The 23,603-nt window shown below is 49.1% G+C and overlaps 1 protein-coding gene across 2 annotated transcripts in view; it reads right to left on the bottom strand.

Moving 5' to 3' along the window:
• The window catches only part of LOC140404489 (nuclear receptor ROR-alpha A), a 1,004,264-nt gene that overhangs the window by 96,639 nt on the left and 884,022 nt on the right, over positions 1-23,603 (bottom strand). For both annotated transcript variants that reach the window (XM_072493100.1, XM_072493101.1), the window contains 2 exons: positions 21,714-21,799; positions 4,567-4,708 (listed from right to left, as the gene is read on the bottom strand). In XM_072493100.1, the coding sequence (XP_072349201.1) occupies positions 4,567-4,708; positions 21,714-21,799 (228 nt within the window). The remainder of the gene's footprint in view (positions 1-4,566; positions 4,709-21,713; positions 21,800-23,603) is intronic.

Raw genomic sequence — 23,603 nt, forward strand, 5'->3', positions numbered from 1 at the left:
TCCTGTCTGGTGATTGGCTGCACTGTGTTGTGTGCTTATCAGTCATCCTGTATGTCAATCACTGCCTGTCTGTGCTTCAGTACATATATGAGTGGATATTATGACATCTCTCGCCTTTTTTTTTTCTTTTTTAGATAAATAAATACTAGGGTGTGCGAGTGTATATATGTGCCTGATTAAATACAAAAGATGTCTAGATGAACAAATATACATAGGAAGGTGTCGATAGTGCAGATACACGGCAAACAAAACAATATTTACCGAGGTTAAATCGATGGAGTCACAAAATGTACAAGAGTTCAGTCTATAGATTTAGTCTTTGTGGTGGACAACGAATTCTTGTCGATCGCTCGCAGAGGTGGATCAGGAGCCGCCTGCATGTGGATAGGCGGGATCGCTGCCATCGCGGTGGTCGCGTGGGCCGGCAGGATCGCTGGTAGATCGGTGGCCTCGTGGTAGGGTACGTCCGGAGGAAGCATCGTAGGCGGTGGGGCACTTCGGTCAGGTAGCGGGCGTGGAACTCTTCGCAGTGCCCGTCTGTTGCGCCGTAGCAGGGAGCCATCAGCCATGCAGACAAGGAACGATCTTGGGGCCACTTGTTTGATCACAACAGCTGTGGCTGACCAGCCGCCCTCAGGCAACTGGACACGAACATGATCAGTTGGAGCCAGCTCGGGTAGATCCGTGGCATGAGCATCATATGTGGCCTTCTGTTGGGCCCGTGACTGTTGCATTTTCTGTAAGACCGTGAGGTGGTCAAGGTCTGGAACATGGATGGCTGGAACTGTGGTCCTCAGAGTGCGATTCATGAGCATCTGCGCTGGAGACAACCCAGTGGACAGTGGGGTTGCCCTGTACGCCAGCATCGCCAGGTTGAAGTCGGAGCCTGAGTCTGCAGCTTTGCACAGCAACCGCTTTACAATATGGACCCCTTTCTCGGCCTTCCTGTTTGACTGCGTAGATGAAGTCAAGTGGGGACTGGAGGTTACGTGACGGAAGTTGTAGGACTGTGCAAAATCAGGCCATTCCTGGCTGTAAAAGCAAGGACCGTTGTCGCTCATTACCGTGAGCGGAATCCCGTGCCTGGCGAACGTTTCTTTGCAGGCTTTGATTACCGCCTTCGACGTGAGGTCGGACAGTTTCACCACTTCTGGGTAACTGGAGAAGTAGTCGACCAGGAGTACGTAGTCCCGCCCCTTGGCGTGGAAAAGGTCTACGCCTACTTTGGACCACGGAGAGGTCACAATCTCGTGCTGCTGCAACGTTTCTTTGGGTTGAGCTGGCTGAAACTTCTGACAGGTGGGGCAGTTGAGGACTGTGTCGGCAATGTCCTGGCTGATGCCCGGCCAATAGACTGCCTCCCGAGCTCTGCGTCGGCATTTCTCGACCCCAAGGTGACCCTCATGGAGTTGGCCCAGCACCATAGCCCGCATGCTCTGAGGAATTACGATCCTGTCGAGTTTTAGAAGGATTCCCCCCACCACCGTCAGGTTGTCTTTTACGTTATAGAACTGGGAACATTGTCCCTTCTGCCAGCCATGGGTAAGGTTCTGCATCACACACTGCAGTAAAGGATCCTTGGCCGTCTCCTCACAAATTTGGACCCGCCATTCGTCAGAGGCTGGAAGGTTGGTGGCACACAATTGCACTTGCGCTTCTATGTGGCTGATGAAGTCACCTTGTTCACACGGTGTGGTAATGGACCCGGATAGGGCATCTGCAACGATCAGCTCTTTGCCTGGCGTGTAGACAAGTTCGAAGTCGTAGCGGCGTAGCTTAAGAAGAATTCGCTGTAACCGAGGTGTCATGTCATTTAAATCCTTCTGGATTATATGGACTAGAGGCCTGTGGTCCGTTTCTACCGTGAATTTTGGCAGGCCATAAACGTAGTCGTGAAACTTGACTGTCCCTGTCAGGAGACCCAGACATTCCTTCTCAATCTGAGCGTACCGTTGCTCAGTGGGCGTCATGGCCCTGGAGGCATACGCCACTGGAGCCCAGGATGAGGAGTCATCTCGCTGAAGGAGCACCGCCCCAATGCCATCCTGGCTTCCATCAGTTGATATCTTGGTTTCCTTGGTTGGGTCGAAGAACGTGAGAACCGGGGCTGTGGTGAGCTTTGCTTTCAGCTCACGCCATTCCTCTTCATGTGTGGGCAGCCAATGGAATTCCGTCGACTTCCTGACGAGATGGCGGAGGGCTGTGGTGTGGGATGCCATATTGGGAATGAATTTCCCGAGGAAGCGGAGGACCGCCTTCTTGTCCTCCGGGGTCTTCATGGCGTTGATCGCCGAGACCATGTCGGCATCTGTCCGCACGCCCTGCCGCGAGATGTGGTCACCCAGGAACATAATATCCGATTGACCAAATGAGCACTTGGCCCTGTGAGCTGGAGACCATGTCCATGAATTCTCTGGAATACCTTCTCGAGGCGAGCGATGTGTTCCTGGGGGGTTGTGGACCAGATGATTGCGTCGTCAACGTACACTCGCACCCCCTCGATGCCCTCCATCATCTGCTCCATGATGCGATGAAATACTTCGGAGGCAGATATGATACCAAAGGGCATCCGGTTGTAGCAGTAGCGGCCGAACGGGGTGTTGAACGTGCACAGCTTGCGACTGGACTGGACTGATGCACTCAGCATCAGGGTCTGTTGGGATCGGAATCTGGCATGCCTTGTTGTATTGAGCGGACACTTCTGTGCCGCAGCTGGGATCGCTGGCTGCTGAGCGGTGGAGCAGATCTGCAGAGGGCTGCATAGTGGCCAAGCTTGCCACACTGTAGACACCGGCGTCCTTTTGCCGGACATTGCCGCTTTAAATGGGCGGAGCCACAATTCGGACACGTCATGACTCCGACGGCAGCGCGGTCCATGCACCATCGCGCATGCGCAGTGCGGTCGACATACGCACCTGCGCAGTTGGGTTGTCGGCCTCGTCGTCCACTCGATCGTGGCGCGCATGCACAGGGATCCGAGAAAAGCGCGAGAAACGGCCACTCTCCTCGATGCTCAGGCCCTGCATCTGTGCAATGGCCTGCACCCTTTCTGCCTCGTGGGAGGCCAGCTTCGCAGTTTCTGCCGCCCTGATGTGGGAGTAACGATTCTTAGCATGCTCATGGACAACGCACGTCTCGATAGCGACAGGGAGGGTCAACTGTTTGACTTTCTGGTGCTCCTGCCGAAGGGAGTCGGAGAGGACCCCGAAAACAATCTGATCCCGGATCATGGAATCAGCCGTCGAGTCAGAGTTACATGACTGCGCTAGGATGCGGAGGTGGGTCAAGAAGGACTGAAAAGGTTCATCCTTACCCTGAAGCCTCTGCTGGAAAACGTCCCGTTCAAAGCTCTCATTCACCTCAATGTCGCAGTGGCTGTCGAATTTCAGCAGGACTGTCTTCGCCGTCAGCGAACGTAAGGGAGTTGTCGATATGGATGGCGCGGGCCCCCGTTGTTGAGAGAAATAGTGCGATCTTCCTGGCATCCGATGCTGCTTCGAGGTCGGAGGCCTCGATGTACAAGAGGAACATTTGCTTGAAGATTTTCCAGTTGGCACCGAGGTTGCCGGAGATGCAGAGCTGCGGAGGAGGCTGGGTGTTTTCCATTTCACCGGATGGCTGCTTGCTGGTCGATGCTGATTCACTCGAGGTAGGTCCGTCAAGACCAGTATCACTCTGGTACCATGATGTGTTAGGCAGGTAGGTTCGATGTGGACTGCACTCGATGCAGGGAAGCTAGAAGCAGACGTCTAACACTGGAGAAGAGCCAACACTGTTTTATTCAATGATAGAACTGATATATATATTCAGCTGTGGGTCGACACTATACTGATCTGACTGGAGACCTTTTAGGAGCCTGACCAGACTTACTAGCGACCGCATGGTGTTTGCACTGTGCTAGCTCGTGGACTCTGACTGGCTCAGTGGCTGGGTCCCGAGAGAGCGGGAAACCTAGTGCCCTCTGGCTTTATAGTGGTAGTGTCCTGTCTGGTGATTGGCTGCACTGTGTTGTGTGCTTACTGGTCATCCTGTGTGTTAACATTACTTATTCCTAAATACTTGCTTGAGGTGAAAAAGTGATCAAAACAATTGTAATATTTCTGCAAAGAACGTTTGAACCATCATGTGCATTGTTACAAGAAGTTACATCGAGATTGTAGCATTTTTAACAGTAGTGTCGGCTATTTCACCATCTTTTTATCTAATTCACGCATATTGATTATGAGTTCAGGAGTAACATCTCCTTCTCTGTTCCTCCCTCCAATACTTCTGCAAATGAACCTCTCATAGAACCTTATTATTTATTATTATTATTTTTATTTTTTTATTATATGGCTCACATTATTTCAGTAATAAAACAATGAATGACCGGTTGCTAAGTTTGGACAAAGCATGCATCGCAGTCTTCACTTGACCTTGCCGACCGGTTTATTGCTACGATGACATTTAACGACTGGCAGGCATGGCCCAGGGGTTTAAGCGGTCAATATACCTCACTGCATATACAACACCGTCAGTAAGGCAGAGCACACACTGGGTAGCGCCCAGCGACCGTAGGCAGCTTACCATCTCGTGACATCCCCACCGTCAAACACTTCTGTAACCGGCAGTGCTGGCACCGGTTCCGGCTGGTCCGGTCGATCAGGCAGTTCTTTTGCCGAGGGCATGAATACGCGGCGTTGCTCTGCTGGCTTCTCCGAAAGAACCCCTTCGGTACAAATTAAACATTCAGATCAGACACGGTCCCGCACCAAGACCTTTCCCCACTTAGAAACGCAGAATCCCTACAGCGCAGAAGGAGGCTATTCGGTCCATCACATCTGCACCGACCCTCTGAAAGAGCGCCCTACCGAGGCCCATACCCCACCCTATCGCCGTAACCCTACCTAACCTGCACATCCCCGGACACTAAGAGGCAATTATAGCATGGCCAATCCACTTAACCTGCACATCTTTGAACTTGGCAAACTGAGCCCCATTTCTAAGCTCTGTTAAGGCAATGTGTATAGGAACAGCCAGGGAGGAGAAAAGGTCATTTGGACCATCATTGCAGAACCCGGGATTCCAGTACATTGAAAATCGCCATGGTCCCCGAAGACCGCAGTCTGCTTACCCCTTTGAGGGCGGGAGCTGACAGGTGAGAATTTAACCTGAGAGAGTCACCACACCTTAGGCGAGGGGGCGAGGTTGAGAACCTCCGCCGGGACGGGGATTGAACCCCCGCTGCTGGCCTCGCTCTGCATCGCAGATCAGCCATCCAGCTGCCTGAGCTAACCGATGACCATCACATTAACGCTCCAATCATGACATCTAATTGTATTTTAAATTAGCTCTTCACTTTTCTTGGTTAAATTATACCTTCTCACTCACTGAGCAAAGAAAACTTTCCCCGTGTCCGTTTAATTTTAAATTCCCACTCCATTCCACAATGGTTTTACTCCTCTAGAGTAATTTTGAAATAAAGATCAGGGTTCACTGTACTGTTACCATTGAACAGCACATCCACTTCAACTACCACCTTCCTTTAACTTGTGTGCCCAACTCACTCATATTGTGGACGGGGGAAGATCTATGAACATAGAACATAACAGCGCATGAAGACATGGATTTTCCGCTGTATCACCGGCAGCGCAGTCACACCGCGGATTTCCCGGCGCGGGGGTGCCCATAATGAGACACCCCATTGGCCGACTGGCGGGACGGAGAATGCCGCCCGGACTTCCAGAAAGCATTTGATGAGGTTCTCAACAAACAATGATCCAAAATGAAAATGCGCGGTATTGTGGATAACGTTGTGTCATAACCTCCAGGGGGGAACAACACTTCGTCTCTCCGTGGGGCCCGATGATTCCGAGCTTCCCCGATAATGGGCGGAGGCCCACCCAGCTGGGGGCTCGGAAAGCTGAGCATAAAGGCCGGCCCAAGAAGGGACCGGCATATTGGTTGTCCCAACGGGGACAGTGATTGTAGATAGTTACAACCATGGGCAGATTATGTTTTGGCAAAATAAATCTGGTCATTCTTACCGCTGGCTTTCTTGGTCATTAAACTTTGTGACATTTATTGATAACTGGAAAGGGGCAGGAAAGGGAGAGAGTGAAGATAAACGGAATGATGAGATATCACAAGTTGTGTTCCCCTGGATTCCATTATAGGGTCTGAACTGTGCACCGTATTTATCAATGACTTGGATGGAGACCCCACTGCCTTCCTTCCTCCATCCCGATTATATTCGGGGCGGGAAGACATGTTAACGGCCTTGTTACCCATCTGCCAATAGAGGATCTTCAGTGGGATATTGATGCCAACTTAAGATCCTCATTCCACTGCTGCTGGTATTCAAATCACAAGCCTGAAGCATTCGCAACAATCCTCAGCCAGAGCGCCGAGTGGATGATATATCTCGGCCGCCTCCTGAGATCTCCACTCCAGGTGATATCAAGAAACAGCTGAAGGCACTGGATACTGCAAAGGCTATGGACTCTGACAATATTTGGGCAATAGTACTAAAGACGTTTGCTCCAGAATAAGCCCACCCCTAGCCAAGCTGTTCCAGTACAGCTACAACACTGGCATCTACCCGGCAATGTGGAAAATCGCCCAGGTATGCTCTGTATGTAAGAAGGACAAATCCAACCCAGCCAATTACAGCCCCATAAGTCTATTCTCCACAGTCAGTAAACTGATAGAAGGGGTCATTGACAGTGTTACCAAGCAACACTTCTTCAGCAATTCAGTTTGGATTCTACCAGGGCCGCCCAGCTCTTGACCTGAATCAGACATTGCTCCAAACATGGAAAAAAAGAGTTGAACTCCAGTAGGGAGGTGAGAGTGACTGCCCTTGACTTTCAAAGCACCTTATGACTGACTTCAAGGCGCCCAAGCAAAGTGTAAGTCAATGGGAGTCAGGAGAAAAGCTGGTTCTGCTGGTTAGAATCATACCCGGCACAAAGGAAGATGGTTGTGGTGGTTGGAGGGCAATCATCTGAGTTCCAGGACATCTCCTAGTGCAGTGTCATTGAATCATAGAATATGCAGTGCAGAAGGAGGCTGCTCGGCCCATCGACTCTACACCGGCCCCAGGAAAGAGCACCCGACTTAAGCCCACACCTCCACCCCATCCCCGCAACCCAGTAACGCCACCTAACCTTTTTGGACACTAAGGGAAATTTAGCGTAGCCAATCCCACCTAACCTGGGAGGAAACCGGAGCATCCGGAGGAAACCCAGGCAGACACGGGGAGAACGTGCAGTGACCCAAAACCGGGAACAGAACTTGGGACCCTGGAGCTGTGAAGCAACAGTGCTAACCACTGTGCTACCGTGCCGCCCGTGTCCTAGGCTCAACCATCTTCAGTGCTTCATCAATGACCTTTGGAGATGTTCAGGGCAGCACGGTGGCGCAGTGGGTTAGCACTGCTGCCTCAAGGCGCCGAGGTCCCAGGTTCGATCCCGGCTCTGGGTCACTGTCCGTGTGGAGTTTGCACATTCTACCCGTGTGTGCGTGGGTTTCGCCCCCACAACCCAAAGATGTACAGGCGAGGTGGATTGGTCCCGCTAAATTGCCCCTTAATTGGAAAAAATGAATTGGGTGGACTAAATTTTTTATTATTTTTTTAAAAAGAAGTGGAGATGTTTCTGATTATTGCACAATGTTCAGCACCACCCACGACTCCTCAGATACTGAAGCAATCCATGTTCAAATGCAGCTAGGCCTGGATCAGGCTTATTTTTTTTAAAAGTTCCTCAGAATGTGGGCGTTGCTGGCTGAGCTGGCATTTATTACTCATCCCTAATTGCCCTGCAAGGGCATTTAAGAATCAACACATCGCTGCGTGGCTGGAGTCACGTGTAGGCCAGACCGGGTAAGGACGGCAGATTTCCTTCCCTAAGGGACATTAGTGAACCAGATGGGATTTTACAACAATTGACAATGGTTTCATGGTCATCATCAGACTTATAACTCCAGATTTTTTATTGAATTCAAATTTCATCATCTGCCGTGGTGAGATTCGAACCGGGGTCCCTAGAACATTACCCTGGGTCTCTGGGTTACTAATCCAGCGACAATACCTCTATGCCATTGCTTCCCCAAGTGGAAAGTAACATTCACGCCACACGAGTGCCAGGCAATGGCCATCTCCAACAAGAGAGAATCTAACCACCTTTGACATTCAATGGCATTACCATTGCTGAATTCCCCCCACTATCAAGATCTTAGGGGTTACCATTGACCAGAAACTGAACTGGACTAGCCACTGTGGCTAACCAGAGCGGGTCAGAGGTTTGACCCCGGACTGTAACGAGGTCAGAAGGGGAGTGACCCTGGCAGAATCCAAACTGAGCGTCCGTGAGCAGGATCTCACTCAGCAAATTCCGCTTGCCAGTCGTGCCGACGACACCTTCCATCACTTTGCTGATGTTGGAGAGTAGACGGATAGGCCGGGAATTGGCTGGGTTGGATTTGTCCTGTTTCTTGTGTACAGGACACACCTGGGCAATTTTTCACATTGCCGGGTAGATGCCAGTGTTGTAGCTGTACTGGAACAGCTGGGCTAGAGGTGCGGCAAGTTCTGGAGCACAAGTCTTCAGTACTATTGCGGGATATTGTCAGGGCCCAATACCTTTGCAGTATCCAGTGCCTTCAGCCGTTTCTTGATATCACGCGGAGTGAATCAAATGGACTGAAGATTGACATCTGTGATGCTGGGGACCTCCGGCGGGGCCGAGGCGGATCATCCACTCGGCACTTCTGGCTGACGATGGTGCGAATGCTTCAGCCTTGTCCTTTGCACGGATGTGCTGGGCTCCCCAATCATTGAGGGTGGGGATATTTGTAGATCCTTCACCTCAGTGTGTTGTTTAATTGTCCACCACCTTTCACGACTGGATGTGGCAGGACTGCAGAGTTTAAATCTGATCCATTGATCCAAGAATAAGAGGCGTTTCTTTTAAAAAGGGATGGGGGGGGCGGGGTTCTCCTGATAGACATGGCACTCGAGGGTTATGGGTGTGGTGAGGGTCAGGAAAATAGAGGCCACAACCAGATCAGCCATGAATCTTAAGTTCAATATTCCTCTGCTACTAACTTTCCCAAACATCTCTTCACATCGTAATGATGCTAAGGATGCGAATATCTTAAAGATTGTTAAAGAAATCAAAGACATTTATCGGCCTGGATGCTCCTATTCTAAACCTATGACATTATTACCAAGTGTCCATCCATCCGACTCTCCACCTTCAGCCTTACCTGGCTCCTGTGCCCGGGTGTCAGGCTCTGTTAAAGGGGAGGCCTGCACGAGAACATGCTTGTTCCTAACGAGAGCCACCAATAGAGGTCAGATGGATAAAGGCAGGTGCAGCACACTGGACATAAGACCATAAGACATAGGAGCAGAATTAGGCCATTCAGCCCATCGAGTCTGCTCCGCCATTCAATCATGGCTGATATTTTCTCGTCCCCATTCTCCTGCCTTCTCCCCATAACCCCTGATCCCCTTATTAATCAAGAACCTATCTATCTCTGTCTTAAAGACACTCAGTGATTTTGCCTCCACAGCCTTCTGCGGCAAAGAGTTCCACAGATTCGCCACCCTCTGGCTGAAGAAATTCCTCCTCATCTCGGTTTTAAAGGGTCGTCCCTTTAGTCTGAGATTGTGCCCTCTGGTTCCAATTTTTCCTACAAGTGGAAACATTCTCTCCACGTCCACTCTATCCAGGCCTCGCAGCATCTAGTCCGTTTCAATAAGATCCCCCTCATCCTTCTAAACTCCAACAAGTACAGACCCAGAGTCCTCAACCGTTCCTCATAGGACAAGCTCTTCATTCCAGGGATCATTCTTGTGAACCTACAAGGACTTGGATGAAGGGCTCGAAGGTATGGTTGCAAAATATGCTGAAGACACAAAGATAGGTCGGAAAGTAAATTGTGAGGAGAATGTAAGGGGGGGGGGGACCTTCGGCCTCTCCTGCTGGCGGGATCATCCAGTCCCTTGAAGGTCAAGGGGCATTTGAACGGGCCGCTGAAACTGCTGCACAAATACATGTAATCCTGAGGGGATCTTGTGGGGCCGAAAAGTCTGAGTGAAGGAGGGCTGCCAGGGGATGCAGGTAGGCTAGGTGAGTGGGCAAGGATCTGGCAAATGGGGGGGGGGGGAACGCGGGCAATAACGAGGCCTGGGGGGGTGACAGCAGGGACCAGCTGTGTGCAAACCACAAACAGTTAGCACGAAAATGTGCAAAGGACCTCCGTCTAGGGCTGGATTCCCCGATCCCCTAGTTTCCTGGCTGCGATGTCCAACCACGAGCAGGTTGGCTGGATTGGCCATGCTAAATTGCCCCTTAGTGTGCAAAGGTTAGGTGCTCTTTCGGAGGGTCGGTGCAGACTCGATGGGCCAAATGGCCTCCATCGGCCCTTTGGGGAGGGATTCTAAGCACGCCATTCGCTGGTGGCGGGATTCCCTCTTCCCGCTGCCTGTCAACAGGATTTCCCAAGGAAACCTAACCGGCAAGCAGCAGGAACAGAGATCCCAGAGGACCGGAGAATTCCGGCCTAGACTTTCCAATGTGTCGGTGAGATGAGAGCACAGCACTTCAGAGACAGCCAATCAGCATACAGAAAGCTGAGCTCTGCTCATATGGGCCAATGGAATGGGCACCAGCTCCGAATTCCAGGCAGGATGGGTTTGGCAGGCTGAGAACGTGAGCTAAATGAATTGACGCTCACAGTGAATCATCACACACACCTGCCCCAGTAGCCCATATGTTTTAATTAGTTAGTCACTGGCTGTTTAATCAGCACAAAAGCAGCTGACAGCTGCCAAGCTGTTTGCTTTACACCACAGCAGTTGTGAATTTGCAGCCCGTAGCAAGCGGCCTGGTTTATTCTGAATACCGGAGAGTGATTTATCATCTCTACTCATCTTCAGCAACATGCCTCACTAAATCCCTCTGCTTGTATTAAATCGCTGTATTGATTCAGCAACAGCAATATCAGGGCATTATTGAACAGTGAACATAGAACATAGAAAAATACAGAACAGGCCCTTCGGCCCACCACGTTGTGCCGAACTTTTGTCCTAGATCAAGAACAAATAAATCTAAACTATATCATTTTACCGTGATCCATGTACCTATCCAATAGCCGCTTGAAGGTCCCTAATGTTTCCGACTCAACTACTTCCACAGGCAGTGCATTCCATGCCCCCACTACTCTCTGGGTATAGAACCTACCTCTGATATCCCTCCTATATCTTCCACCTTTCACCTTAAATTTATGTCCCCTTGTAATGGTTTGTTCCACCCGGGGAAAAAGTCTCTGACTGTCTACTCTATCTATTCCCCTGATCATCTTATAAACCTCTATCAAGTCGCCCCTCATCCTTCTCCGTTCTAATGAGAAAAGGCCTAGCACCCTCAACCTTTCCTTGTAAGACCTACTCTCCATTCCAGGCAACATCCTGGTAAATCTCCTTTGAACCTTTTCCAAAGCTTCCACATCCTTCCTAAAATGAGGCGACCAGAACTGCACACAGTACTCCAAATGTGGCCTTACCAAGGTTTTGTACAGCTGCATCATCACCTCACGGCTCTTAAATTCAATCCCTCTGTTAATGAACGCGAGCACACCATAGGCCTTCTTCACAGCTCTATCCACTTGAGTGGCAACTTTCAAAGATCTATGAACATAGACCCCAAGATCTCTCTGCTCCTCCACATTGCCAAGAACTCTACCGTTAACCCTGTATTCCGCATTCATATTTGTCCTTCCAAAATGGACAACCTCACACTTTTCAGGGTTAAACTCCACCTGCCACTTCTCAGCCCAGCTCTGCATCCTATCTATGTCTCTTTGAGGCCGACAACAGCTCTCCTTACTATCCACAACTCCACCAATCTTCGTATCGTCTGCAAATTTACTGACCCACCCTTCAACTCCCTCATCCAAGTCATTAATGAAAATCACAAACAGTAGAGGACCCAGAACTGATCCCTGCGGTACGCCACTGGTAACTGGGATCCAGGCTGAATATTTGCCATCCACCACCACTCTCTGACTTCTATCGGTTAGCCAGTTAGTTATCCAACTGGCCAAATTTCCCACTATCCCATGCCTCCTTACTTTCTGCATAAACCTACCATGGGGAACCCTATCAAATGCCTTACTAAAATCCATGTACACTACATCCACTGCTTTACCTTCATCCACATGCTTGGTCACCTCCTCAAAGAATTCAATAAGACTTGTAAGGCAAGACCTACCCCTCACAAATCCGTGCTGACTATCCCTAATCAAGCAGTGTCTTTCCAGATGCTCAGAAATCCTATCCCTCAGTACCCTTTCCATTACTTTGCAGACCACCGGAGTAAGACTAACTGGCCTGTAATTCCCAGGGTTATCCCTATTCCCTTTTTTGAACAGGGGCACGACATTCGCCACTCTCCAATCCCCTGGTACAACCCCTGTTGACAGTGAGGACGAAATGATCATTGCCTACGGCTCTGCAATTTCATCTCTTGCTTCCCATAGAATCCTTGGAAATATCCCGTTAGGCCCAGGGGACTTGTCTATCCTCAAGTTTTTCAAAATGCCCAACACATCTTCCTTCCTAACAAGTATCTCCTCGAGCTTACCAGTCTGTTTCACACTGTCCTCTCCAACAATATCGCCCCTCTCATTCGTAAATACTGAAGAAAAGTACTCGTTCAAGACCTCTCCTATCTCTTCAGACTCAATACACAATCTCCCGCTACTGTCCTTGATCGGACCTACCCTCGCTCTAGTCATTCTCATATTTCTGACATATGTGTAAAAGGCCTTGGGGTTTTCCTTGATTCTACCCGTCAAACATTTTTCATGCCCTCTCTTAGCTCTCCTAATCCCTTTCTTCAGTTCCCTCCTGGCTATCTTGTATCCCTCCAATGCCCTGTCTGAACCTTGTTTCCTCAGCCTTACATAAGTCTCCTTCTTCCTCTTAAAAAGACATTCAACCTCTCTTGTCAACCATGGTTCCCTCACTCGACCATCTCTTCCCTGCCTGACAGGGACAGACATATCAAGGACACGTAGCACCTGTTCCTTGAACAAGTTCCACATTTCACTTGTGTCCTTCCCTGCCAGCCTATGTTCCCAACTTATGCACTTCAATTCTTGTCTGACAACATTGTATTTACCCTTCCCCCAATTGTAAACCTTGCCCTGTTGCACGCACCTATCCCTCTCCATTACTCAAGTGAAAGTCACAGAATTGTGGTCACTATCTCATTGTGCATCCTTCCTCCCAGGACTGAAAATAAAAACACAAAAGCTTCATTTAGCAAGACCCCCTCGGAGTCAGAAGATGGTGGATTTGGGCGCAAGTAACGTTCACACCACACAAGTGCCAGGCAAGGGCGATCACCACCAAAAGAGAATCTAACTATCTCCTCTTGATATTAAGTGGTATTAATATCACTGAATCTCACACTATCAACGTCCTGGGGGTTACCATTAACCAGAAACCAAACGGGACTAGCCATATAAATACTGTGGCTACAAGAGCAGATCAGGTGCGGGGAACGTTGAGGTGAATAACTCACCTCCTGACCCCCCAAAGCCTGTCCACCATCTCAAAGGCACAAGTCAGGAGTGCGATGGAATACTCTCCACTTGCCTGGATGAGTGAGGCTCCAACAACACTCAAGAAGCTCAACACCACCCAGGACAAAGCAACCACTTGACTGGCACCCCATCCATCACTTTAAACATTCATCCCTCTCCACCGCTGACACACAGTGGCAGCCGTGTGTACCATCTACAAGATGCACTGCAGCAACTCACTAAGGCTCCTTCAAAAGCACCTTCGAAACCTGCAACCTCTAGAAGGACAAGGGCAGTAGTTACACATGAACACCATGACCTGCAAGTTCCCTCCAAGCCGCACACCATCCTGACTTTATCGCCGTTCCTCCACTGTCGCTGGGTCAAAATCCTGGAGCTCCCACCCTCAGAGCACTAGGTATCTATTGCAGCTGTTCAAGAAGGCAGCTCACCACTCTCTTCCAAAGAGCAATTCGGGGCCCACATCTCATGAAAGAATAAAAATAACTCCCCCACATTTCTATTTCTGGACAGGTGGCCAATATCTACCCCAATGAAGGAGGACGATGTGGTGAACTGTGCCAAAGGCTGCAAGGTGGATGAGGAAAGATAACAGATTTGCAGTCACGGTCAGTGTTGCTCATGGTTCTGTGGAGTTTAGTGTTGGGAGAGTGCTTGACATGGCGGGATATTTGAGCGTTGGCAATGCGTTGAACGGCTTTGGGGAATTTAAATACCACAAACAGAAACTGGGTAATCAACACAATGTGTCAGTTATGTTCAAAAAAACACGTCCCCTGTTTCAGAAGGACGCAAATCCAAATATCCCAGGCAGCAGTAATGGTTTAGCCACTCGCTATCCAGCACGCAGGCAGAGGGTTTGCAGCGTTTGCGGTGAGAGTTACTCTGTTTGATCCATTGCAGGGCTCTCTGCAAGGGATCTGTAATCAGTATGGGCAACCAATCAGAATGAAGCCATGCACTGTCTCAATCAGGAAGAATAAACCAGGATGTGAAGGTTTAGTCAAACCTGAATTGATCCTTTGATTAGACCAGATTTCACGTACTGGTGCAATACTGCTCGCCATATTATAAAAAGGATATAGAGGCACTGGAGAGGGTGCAGAGAATGTTGACGAGGAGGATAAAGAAATGTGAGGGTTTACATACATCAGGCTGGGTCCCTCCCTCTGTTGAGAAATGAAGGGTACAGTAAGAAGCCTCCCGACACCAGGTTAAAGTCCAACTGGTTTATTTGAAATCACAAGCTTTCGGAGCGCTGCTCCTTGGTCAGGTGAAGTGGAAGCAGGTTCACAAACACAGCGTATATCGGCAGAGACACAATTGTAAGATAATTACAGATTGGAATGTGAAGATTGGTTGCAATGCGAGGTAAACAAGTCTATACAGCAGGATTTAGATCGTTGGAGACATCGGCGGAGAGATGGCAGATGGAGTTTAATCCGGACAAATGTGAGGTAATGCATTTTGGAAGGTCTAATGCAGGTAGGGAATATACAGTGAATGGTAGAACCCTCAAGAGTATTGACAATCAGAGAGATCTAGGAGTACAGGTCCACAGGTCATTGAAAGGGGCAACACAGGTGGAGAAGGTAGTCAAGAAGGCATACGGCATGCTTGCCTTCATTGGCCGGGGCATTGAGTATAAGAATTGGCAAGTCATGTTGCAGCTGTATAGAACCTTAGTTAGGCCACACTTGGAGTATAGTGTTCAATTCTGGTCGCCACACTACCAGAAGGATGTGGAGGCTTTAGAGAGGGTGCAGAAGAGATTTACCAGAATGTTGCCTGGTATGGGGGGCATTAGCTATGAGGAGCGGTTGAATAAACTCGGTTTGTTCTCACTGGAATGAAGGAGGTTGAGGGGAGACCTGATAGAGGTGTACAAGATTATGAGGGGCATAGACAGAGTGGATAGTCAGAGGCTTTTCCCCAGGGTAGAGGGGTCAATTACTAGGGGGCATAGGTTTAAGGTGCGAGGGACAAGGTTTAGAGCAGATGTACGAGGCAAGTTTTTTTTACACAGAGGGTAGTGGGTGCCTGGAACTTGCTACCGGAGGAGGTGGTGGAAGCAGGGACGACAGTGACATTTAAGGGGCATCTTGAGAAATACATGAATAGGATGGGAATAGAGGGATACGGACCCAGGGAGTGTAGAAGATTGTAGTTTAGTCGGGCAGCATGGTCGGCACAGGCTTGGAGGGCCGAAGGGCCTGTTCCTGTGCTGTACATTTCTTTGTTCTTTGTTCAAACAGTGTGAGTGGAATGAGGGATAATGACAGGTAATCGAGGTGTGAATTGTCTCAAGCCAGGGCAGTTGGTAGGATTCTGTAAACCCAGGTGGGGGTTACATGTCATGTGACATGAACCCGAGATCCCGGTTGAGGCCATCCTCACGCGTGCGGGACTTGGCTCCCAGTTTCTGCTCGGCGAATCTGCATTGGCGTGTGTCTTGAAGGCCGCCTTGGAGAATGTTTACCCGTCACGTTGGACTTTAACCTGATGTTGTCAGACTTCTTCTTGCCCACCCCAGTCCAGCGCCGGCATCTCCACATCGAGAAATGAAGGCCGAGGGGTGATCCAATAGAGGTCTTTAGAAAGATGGAAGGTTTTGAGGCGTGTGGGCGGAGAGAGAATGGTTCCTCGTTTGGGAAAGAGCATACCTCGCGGGAGGGCGTGGGGGTCGATGCCGGTGTGGATGGCGGTGGTGGGGGAGACGCTGATGCCTGCGATGTTGGGGGAGAGGGTGCCCACCTACACTCCCACTTCGACCTCTCGGAGGCCGGGCATGTCGGTGTCTGCGAGTCCCGCACATTACTTTCCCAGTCCGTTTCACCCCAACTCCAAAGAAAATGACTAAACGCGGGCGAATTGCGATGGGATTCGCGCAGCAACAGCCGTTGCGACTCGCACCAGCTTTCCCTCCCTTGACACTCTTTGGGAGAAACCCGCCCACCATCTTTTAAAAGAGGCCGTGATTTGAACAAAGTAAACCATACGGATTACACAGCCACTGGAGCTGCTGTCTGAATTCTCAGATTTCTACGGGGGCAAAATAGGTTCATGTCGCTCGTGTTGTTGCGCAGACGACCTCGATCCCCCGTGAGCAAGCAATACTATGGACTGCTACCTGCACGGGGTTCTTAAATGATAAAGCATGCACAGGAATACTTCCAGGCAGGAGGGACCTCAGTTATGAGGTTGGATTGGAGAAGCTGGAGCCCTTTTCCTCAAAGGAGCTTTGCTGGGGTGTTCAAAATCACCTGGACGGGTCTGGACAATGGTGGAAGGATTCGAGGACCAGGGGACACCGAGTTAATGTGATTGGCAAAGGAAGCCAACAGCAACAGGAGGGAAAATCTTTCCCACATAGTGAGTTCTGGAAAGACCCTCAGACTATAAGATATAGGAGCCATTCGGCCCATCATGTCTGCTCCACCATTCAATGAGGTCATGACTGATCTGATATGATAATCCTCAACTTCACTTATCCCCATAACCCTCGATCCCCTCACTGATTCAAAATCTGTCTCTCAGCCTCGAACATACTTAACGACCCAGCCTCTACGGTAAAGAATTCCACAGATTCACTCCCCTCTGAGAGGAGAAATTCCTCCTCATCTCTGTCTTAAATGGGTGACCCTCACTCTGAGATTCTGCCCTCTGGTCCTAGACTCTCCCATAAGGGGAAACATCCTCTCAGCATCGACCCTGTCAAACCCCCTGAGAATCCGATTTGTCTCAATAAGGTCGCCTCTTATTCTTCTAAACCCCAATGAGCACAGACCCGACCTACTCAACCTCTCCTCATAAGAAAATCCCTCCATACCCGGGATCATCCGAGTGAACCTTCTCTGGACTGCCTCCAATGCTAGTGATAAGGGGACCAAAACTGTTCACAGCATAGTAGGTGTGGCCTAACTAGTAACTGGAAAGCACTACCCGAGAGTGTGGTGGAGGCTTTGAAAAGTGAAATGGATAATTCCCTGAAGGGAAAACAGTTACAGCGCTATGGGGAAAAGGGGGGGACGAGCACTTGGTAGGCTGCTGTTGCAGGACGCAGCAGCATGAACACAACAGGCCAAATGGCCTCCTTCTGTGCTGGCCTACGCTGTGCTTCAAGAAGAATCAAACTCTCTCCTACTCAGTCCAAAGATGTGCAGGTTATGTTGTGTGCTGATCTGTGTGAGAGGTTTCCAGGATGGAAGACCGAGTGATGACAAAGATACACAAAGCTGTTTTGAAGAACTAAACTAATTTTATTAACACTACTAAAATTTGAATTCTACACTTATTCTGAATAGCAAACATTTCTGTAAGAATTAAACTATACCAACTAACACTATCAACTAATTATAACTATTATATCTTAACTAACTCTGCAATACACTATGAATCAGGGGCGGGATTCGCCGATCGCCGAAATCCCGACCGGCGATCGGCCGGAGAATTCCCGTTCGTGACTGAATCGGGGGCGGCGGCGCTTTTGTGATGCTCCGCCCCCTCCAAAGCAGCGTACTCAAGAGAGTACGCCGCGCGCAGTATCGGCGGCCTCAGGACACTGCCTGAGGCTCACCCCCCCCCCCCCCCCCCGAAGCACCGCCCCCGACCGGCCGAATTCCCGATGACGTCGGTCGTGGGTGGTCTCATCCGTCGGGAACTCGGCGTGGAGGCTGCGGACTCAGTCGGGGGAGAGCCGATCCGCAGGGTGGGGGCGCCCTGTGGGTATTCGAATATTTTATGTTCTATGTCCTAAATTGAGCGAGGAAGTGTTCTTCTAATCTGAGTTCATTGAAGATAGTTGAATTTCGAAGCATGTAGATGGGAGTCCAACTTCTTAAATAACTCAATTTCCCAATTACGGTTCATAGTGGCTTCGAAATTCCACTGATTTCGGCCTCTCACCAATTTTGACACCGTGCCCAGGAAAACATGGATAACACTGATTCAGCAGTGCTGTAAAACCAATTTTGCCAGCTTTATTCCTCCTGACCTTTAACGAGGATGGAGTGTGTGTGGTTTTAAGTGAATGAAACAATTGGTAGAATGAGTTGAAAATGAGTTAAAATGTGTATTTTGTAACTTGCAGTCTCATTCAGACAGAGCTGCAGTGCTGTCAGGTGTGGAGATCTTTATCCGGCCTGTGTTTCAGGCCTCCTCCTTGAATATTTATTCCTGGTTTCTATAGGAAGTCATTGATATTCTACTCAAATAGATTATGTTGCCGCGGTTTCCAGTTCCAGTCTCACAATGAAAGCTTTCCCAATCGGGGCAACGTGCATTCCCTTGATCTACAGGAGCACGTGGGACGTGTCATCACTGTTTAAGCACTTGTTGAAACTTTAAATCTGTTTTTCTTTCAAAACACTTTTGAAATAGGTGCTAGAGGTGAATCATTCAGTCCCAGCACATCAGTGACAAACTGATCTCATGCCTAATATATACTGCCTAGCAAATGGTGATGGCCAATTTACCAGAAACATTGCACTGGCAACTTACCACTTCGTCTTAAATCAGAACTAGTTTCGCTGCCCCGGTTACAAAATGAACTTGTATGGTTGCGTCATTTTCGCAAGGGGCAACGAAAGGAGTCTGCAATGAGTTGTAGAGAAAACAAGGCTTTCTTTATTTAACACCTTAGCTATTATGTTCAGCTCCAGCAGGTCTTCTCTGGTCAATGCCTGACTGGCCGACTCTATTTATACTGAGGCACACAAACTGTGTTAAAGGTTCCCCTCCCCCATATCGGGAGAGCTCGTATTGTGTGAGCTCCACGGGTTAGTGGATGATCCCTACCTCCCCGTGAGACGCGTGCAGGTTGTACCAGTGGCATTCGATACTTACTGTAGCTGAATTAGAAAGATAACTTGGCTAACAAGGAGGGTGTCAATGTTCTGTTTGCCTATCCTATCAAGATCCCTCCTTTTGGGAGAGGTTGGGAAAGTTGGGCTATCACAGAGATTAAATGCCTTTACTGAGGTAGTCATTAAGTCAAGAATTGGTGACCTCCCTCAGCCAGGAAAACGTGCAGAGTAGCTGGTGAGCATGATTGGAACGTGTGGAGGGCAATTTGACAAATTCTGCCGTTTGCACAAGCCTACCTGATTGCTTGAACAGTTTGTAAATTTGCCGACATAAAACCGCTTAATAATATCCATGAAAAAAGATGCACATGGGGTGGCACGGTGGGGCAGTGGTTAGCACTGCTGCCTCATGGTGCCGAGGACCCGGGTTCGATCCCGGGTCACTGTCCGTGTGGAGTTTGCACATTCTCTCCCTGTCTGCAGGGGTCTCACCCCCACAACCCAAAAAAGATGCGCAGGGTAGGTGGATTGGCCACGCTGAATTGCCCCTTAATTGGAAAAAAAAAGAATTGGGTACTCTAAATTGATTTAAAAAGGTGCACAAAGATAGGAAATATACGCCACTGACCATTGATGTTATTTGACAATAATTCAGACATTTTGACCTGATGATGGAATTATCAATCTGAGCGGAGGAAAATGATTCACAACATTCATAAATTCAGCAGATAAGGGAGCAGAATTAGGCCAATTGGCCCATCGAGACCGCTCCGCCCATGGCTGATCTCAGCCTGGCCTTAACTCCACCGTCCTGCCCGTTCTCCGTAACCCTTCAACCCATTGCCAATTAAAAATCTGACTAACTCCTCCTTAAATTTACTCACTGGACGGGATTCTCTGGCCGTGTCCCAGGTCAATGGACTTCTCCATGTCCGCATCTCGCCCGAGGCGTTCTAGCGCTGGGCGGAGTGGAAGGACCCAGCCCATTGTCCCAGCATCCTCTGCACTCTGGGGTAGCAAATTCCACAGATTCACAACCCTTTGGGAGAAGTGGTTTCTCCTCAAATCGGTTTTAAATTTGCTACCTCTTATCCGAACACTCGGACCTCTCGTCCCAGAATGCAGAAATTTGGAATGAATGGAATATTTAAAGGAAATGTCTTTTGAACTAAGAGTCGTGAACTTTGGAAATGCTTGTTGCAATATTTGCTTCATCGAGATCAACCCAGCACTTCTCGGTCAGTGCTTTCTCCATAAGTAACCTTGACTAGTCCTACACCTCGCTCTCCATACCTTTAATGTTTCCTTTTCAAGCAACTTGTCTTGAACATTGATATATAGGAGCAGGAGGAGGCCATTAAGCCCCAGGCCAATGCTTCACCTCTTTGGTTCGACCATCCTGGCCAATCAAATCCCCTCAAATCACAACGCTAAACCAGAATACCTGGTCATTTAAATCTGAGATAGATAAAGGGCGGGATTCTCCATCCCGCCAGCTCCATTTTCTGGCACGGCTCGCCCCCCCCCCCCCGGCAGCGAGATTCCCCATTCCCGCAGCCAGCCAATGGGGCACCCCCATGCCTTTGGGAAACCCGCGAGTGTGGGTGCGCTGCCGGCAAAGCGGAGGATCCCGCCGACGGAGAATCCCGCAGAAGATTTTTGATAAGCAAAGGTATTAAGGCAGGTGTATGGAGTTAGGTCACAGATCAGACATGACCTCATTGAATGGCGGGACAGGCTCGAGGGGCTGAATGGTCTACTCCTGTTCCTATAGTTTTTTTTTTTAATTTAGAGTACCCAATTCATTTTTCCAATTAAGGGGCAATTTAGCGTGGCCAATCCACCTAGCCTGCACATCTTTGGGTTGTGGGGGCGAGACCCACGCAAACACGGGGAAAATGTGCAAACTTCATACGGACAGTGACCCAGAGCCGAGATCGAACCTGCGACCTTGGCACCGTGAGGCTGCAGGGCTAACCCACTGTGTCACCGTGCTGCCCTGTTCCGATGTTTCTATCTCATTGCTCCCTGCGGAAACTTGTTCTTCTGCAAATTAACTGCTGTGATTTCATGTCTTGCCACAATGGCAACACTCCAAATGTAACCCATTGGCCGAGATGTGTGGTGTAAACAGCTTGCTATCAGTGCCTGCCACATTCCCTTTTCTACCTGAACGTGTCTTTACTTTATTAGCAACACTTCCTCAAAAGGCTCTGAAAATCCATACCCGTAGCTGCGCAACATTTTCTTTCCCGGCCCACTTGCTCAAGTTTCCCGAGTTTGCAGCCCAAACAGTTTGATGCCACCTACCTTGCAGCCTTCGCAAGTAATAACACCATAATGGATCCCCGACGATTTATCTCCACAGATCTTGCAAGGGATAATTTCAATTTGAGCTGGAAACGAAAACAAAGGAAGTGTTTAATCACAATTTACTTTTTTTTAAAAAAATCCTCGGGAAGCATTTCCAACAATCTGCTAAACATTGTCCATGTTAAAACTGCATTGCGGAGCATAAGTCGCTGGCTTTCTGAATTTATCATCCAAGATCTTTTGTCTAATGCAGAACACCTGAGAAACAGTGCTGGTCCCATTCAGTGAAGATAGTTTCTTAGTTACATTAGACTGAATTTAGTAACAAAATAATGCTAGAATTTGCTAGAATTTAGATGGTTAAGGGGGTGATCTGATCGAAGTGGCAAGGTGGCACAGCGGTTAACACTGCTGCCTCACAGCGCCAGGTGGATTGGCCATCCCAAATTGTCCCTTAGTGTTTATAAGGTGTATAGGTAGGTTAGGTAAAGAGGTTGTTGGGATAGGGAGGGGGGAGCTGGCCTGGGTGGAGTGCTCATTCGGAGGGTCAGTGCAGACTCAATGGGCCGAATGGCCTAATTCTGCACTGTTGAATGAGGTGTAACAGGGGGTTTTAACAGAATAAGTATTGCTATAATGTTTCATTGGATGAAAGAGTAGTTTATATGTGCAGAAATGTCAACTTTCTCCATTTTGACAAAAAATATTTGTAATAGAATAACATCCAAGTTTACGTCTAACATTTTTAGCTGCTAGCTTAATTCCATGTATATGTGTCAATCATTTATTTCACTAGTTGTAGTTTTTCAAACTATAGTTTTGTGATTTAACCACCTGGTTTGCAGTCTGTGACAATCCTTCAGTGTGATTGGTTGCTTATCTGCTTGATGACATCAGGGAATCCTTTGACTTGGCACCAGACTTAAACCGCACTTGGGGAAGAGAACATCCAATTCACAGCGATTACCAGCCCTTACATCACAACTGACTAAAACATCTAGCCCAGTGAACACTAACATTCTGTTTACCTGTGTGTCCATACACGTGGGGTTGTTCTGTCAGAATTGCAGACTGTTGTTTATAGAATCCCCACAGAACCATAGAATCCCTACAGTGCAGAAGGAGGCCATTCGGTCCATCAAATCTGCGCGGACCTTCTGAAAGAGCACCCGACCTCGGCACACTCCCTCGCCCTATCCCCATAACCCAGCCTAACCTGCACATCTTTGGACACTAATTGGCAATTTATCATGGCCAACCCACCTGCACACCTTTGGACTGTGGGAGGAAACCGGAGCACCTGGAGGAAACCCATGCAGACACGGGGAATGTGCAAACTCCACACAGTCACCTGAGGCCAGAATTGAACCGGGGTCCCTGGCGCTGTGAGACACCACTGTGCCACCCCAAACATTTTAAAAACTTTTTAAACTGTGACAATCCGGTTCCCCACACACATAAGGTTAGCTGGGCTGGTTTAGCACAGGGCTAAATCGCTGGCTTTGAAAGCAGACCTAAGCAGGCCAGCAGCACGGTTCAATTCCCGTACCAGCCTCCCCGAACAGGCGCCGGAATGTGGCGACTAGGGGCTTCTCACAGTAACTTCATCTGAAGCCTACTTGTGACAATAAGCGATTTTCATTTCATTTCCTCCGCAAATACCCTGTCAAGTCCTCAGGGGACAGGGAGGGAGGGGTGGGCCTTGGGTCGGGCGCTCATTCCAAGGGCCAGTGCAGACTCGATGGGCCGAATGGCTTCCTTCTGCACTGTAAATTCTATGATTCCATGATAGTTTCAATAAGGATCGCCATCTCCCGCTTTTCCTGCAGTTTCACGGAGAGAACATGAGGTGGCACTTTCGCTCTGTGATTTGCTGCAGTTATTCCA

Source organism: Scyliorhinus torazame, chromosome 30, assembly GCF_047496885.1.
Source record: "Scyliorhinus torazame isolate Kashiwa2021f chromosome 30, sScyTor2.1, whole genome shotgun sequence".
NCBI lineage: Eukaryota > Metazoa > Chordata > Chondrichthyes > Carcharhiniformes > Scyliorhinidae > Scyliorhinus > Scyliorhinus torazame.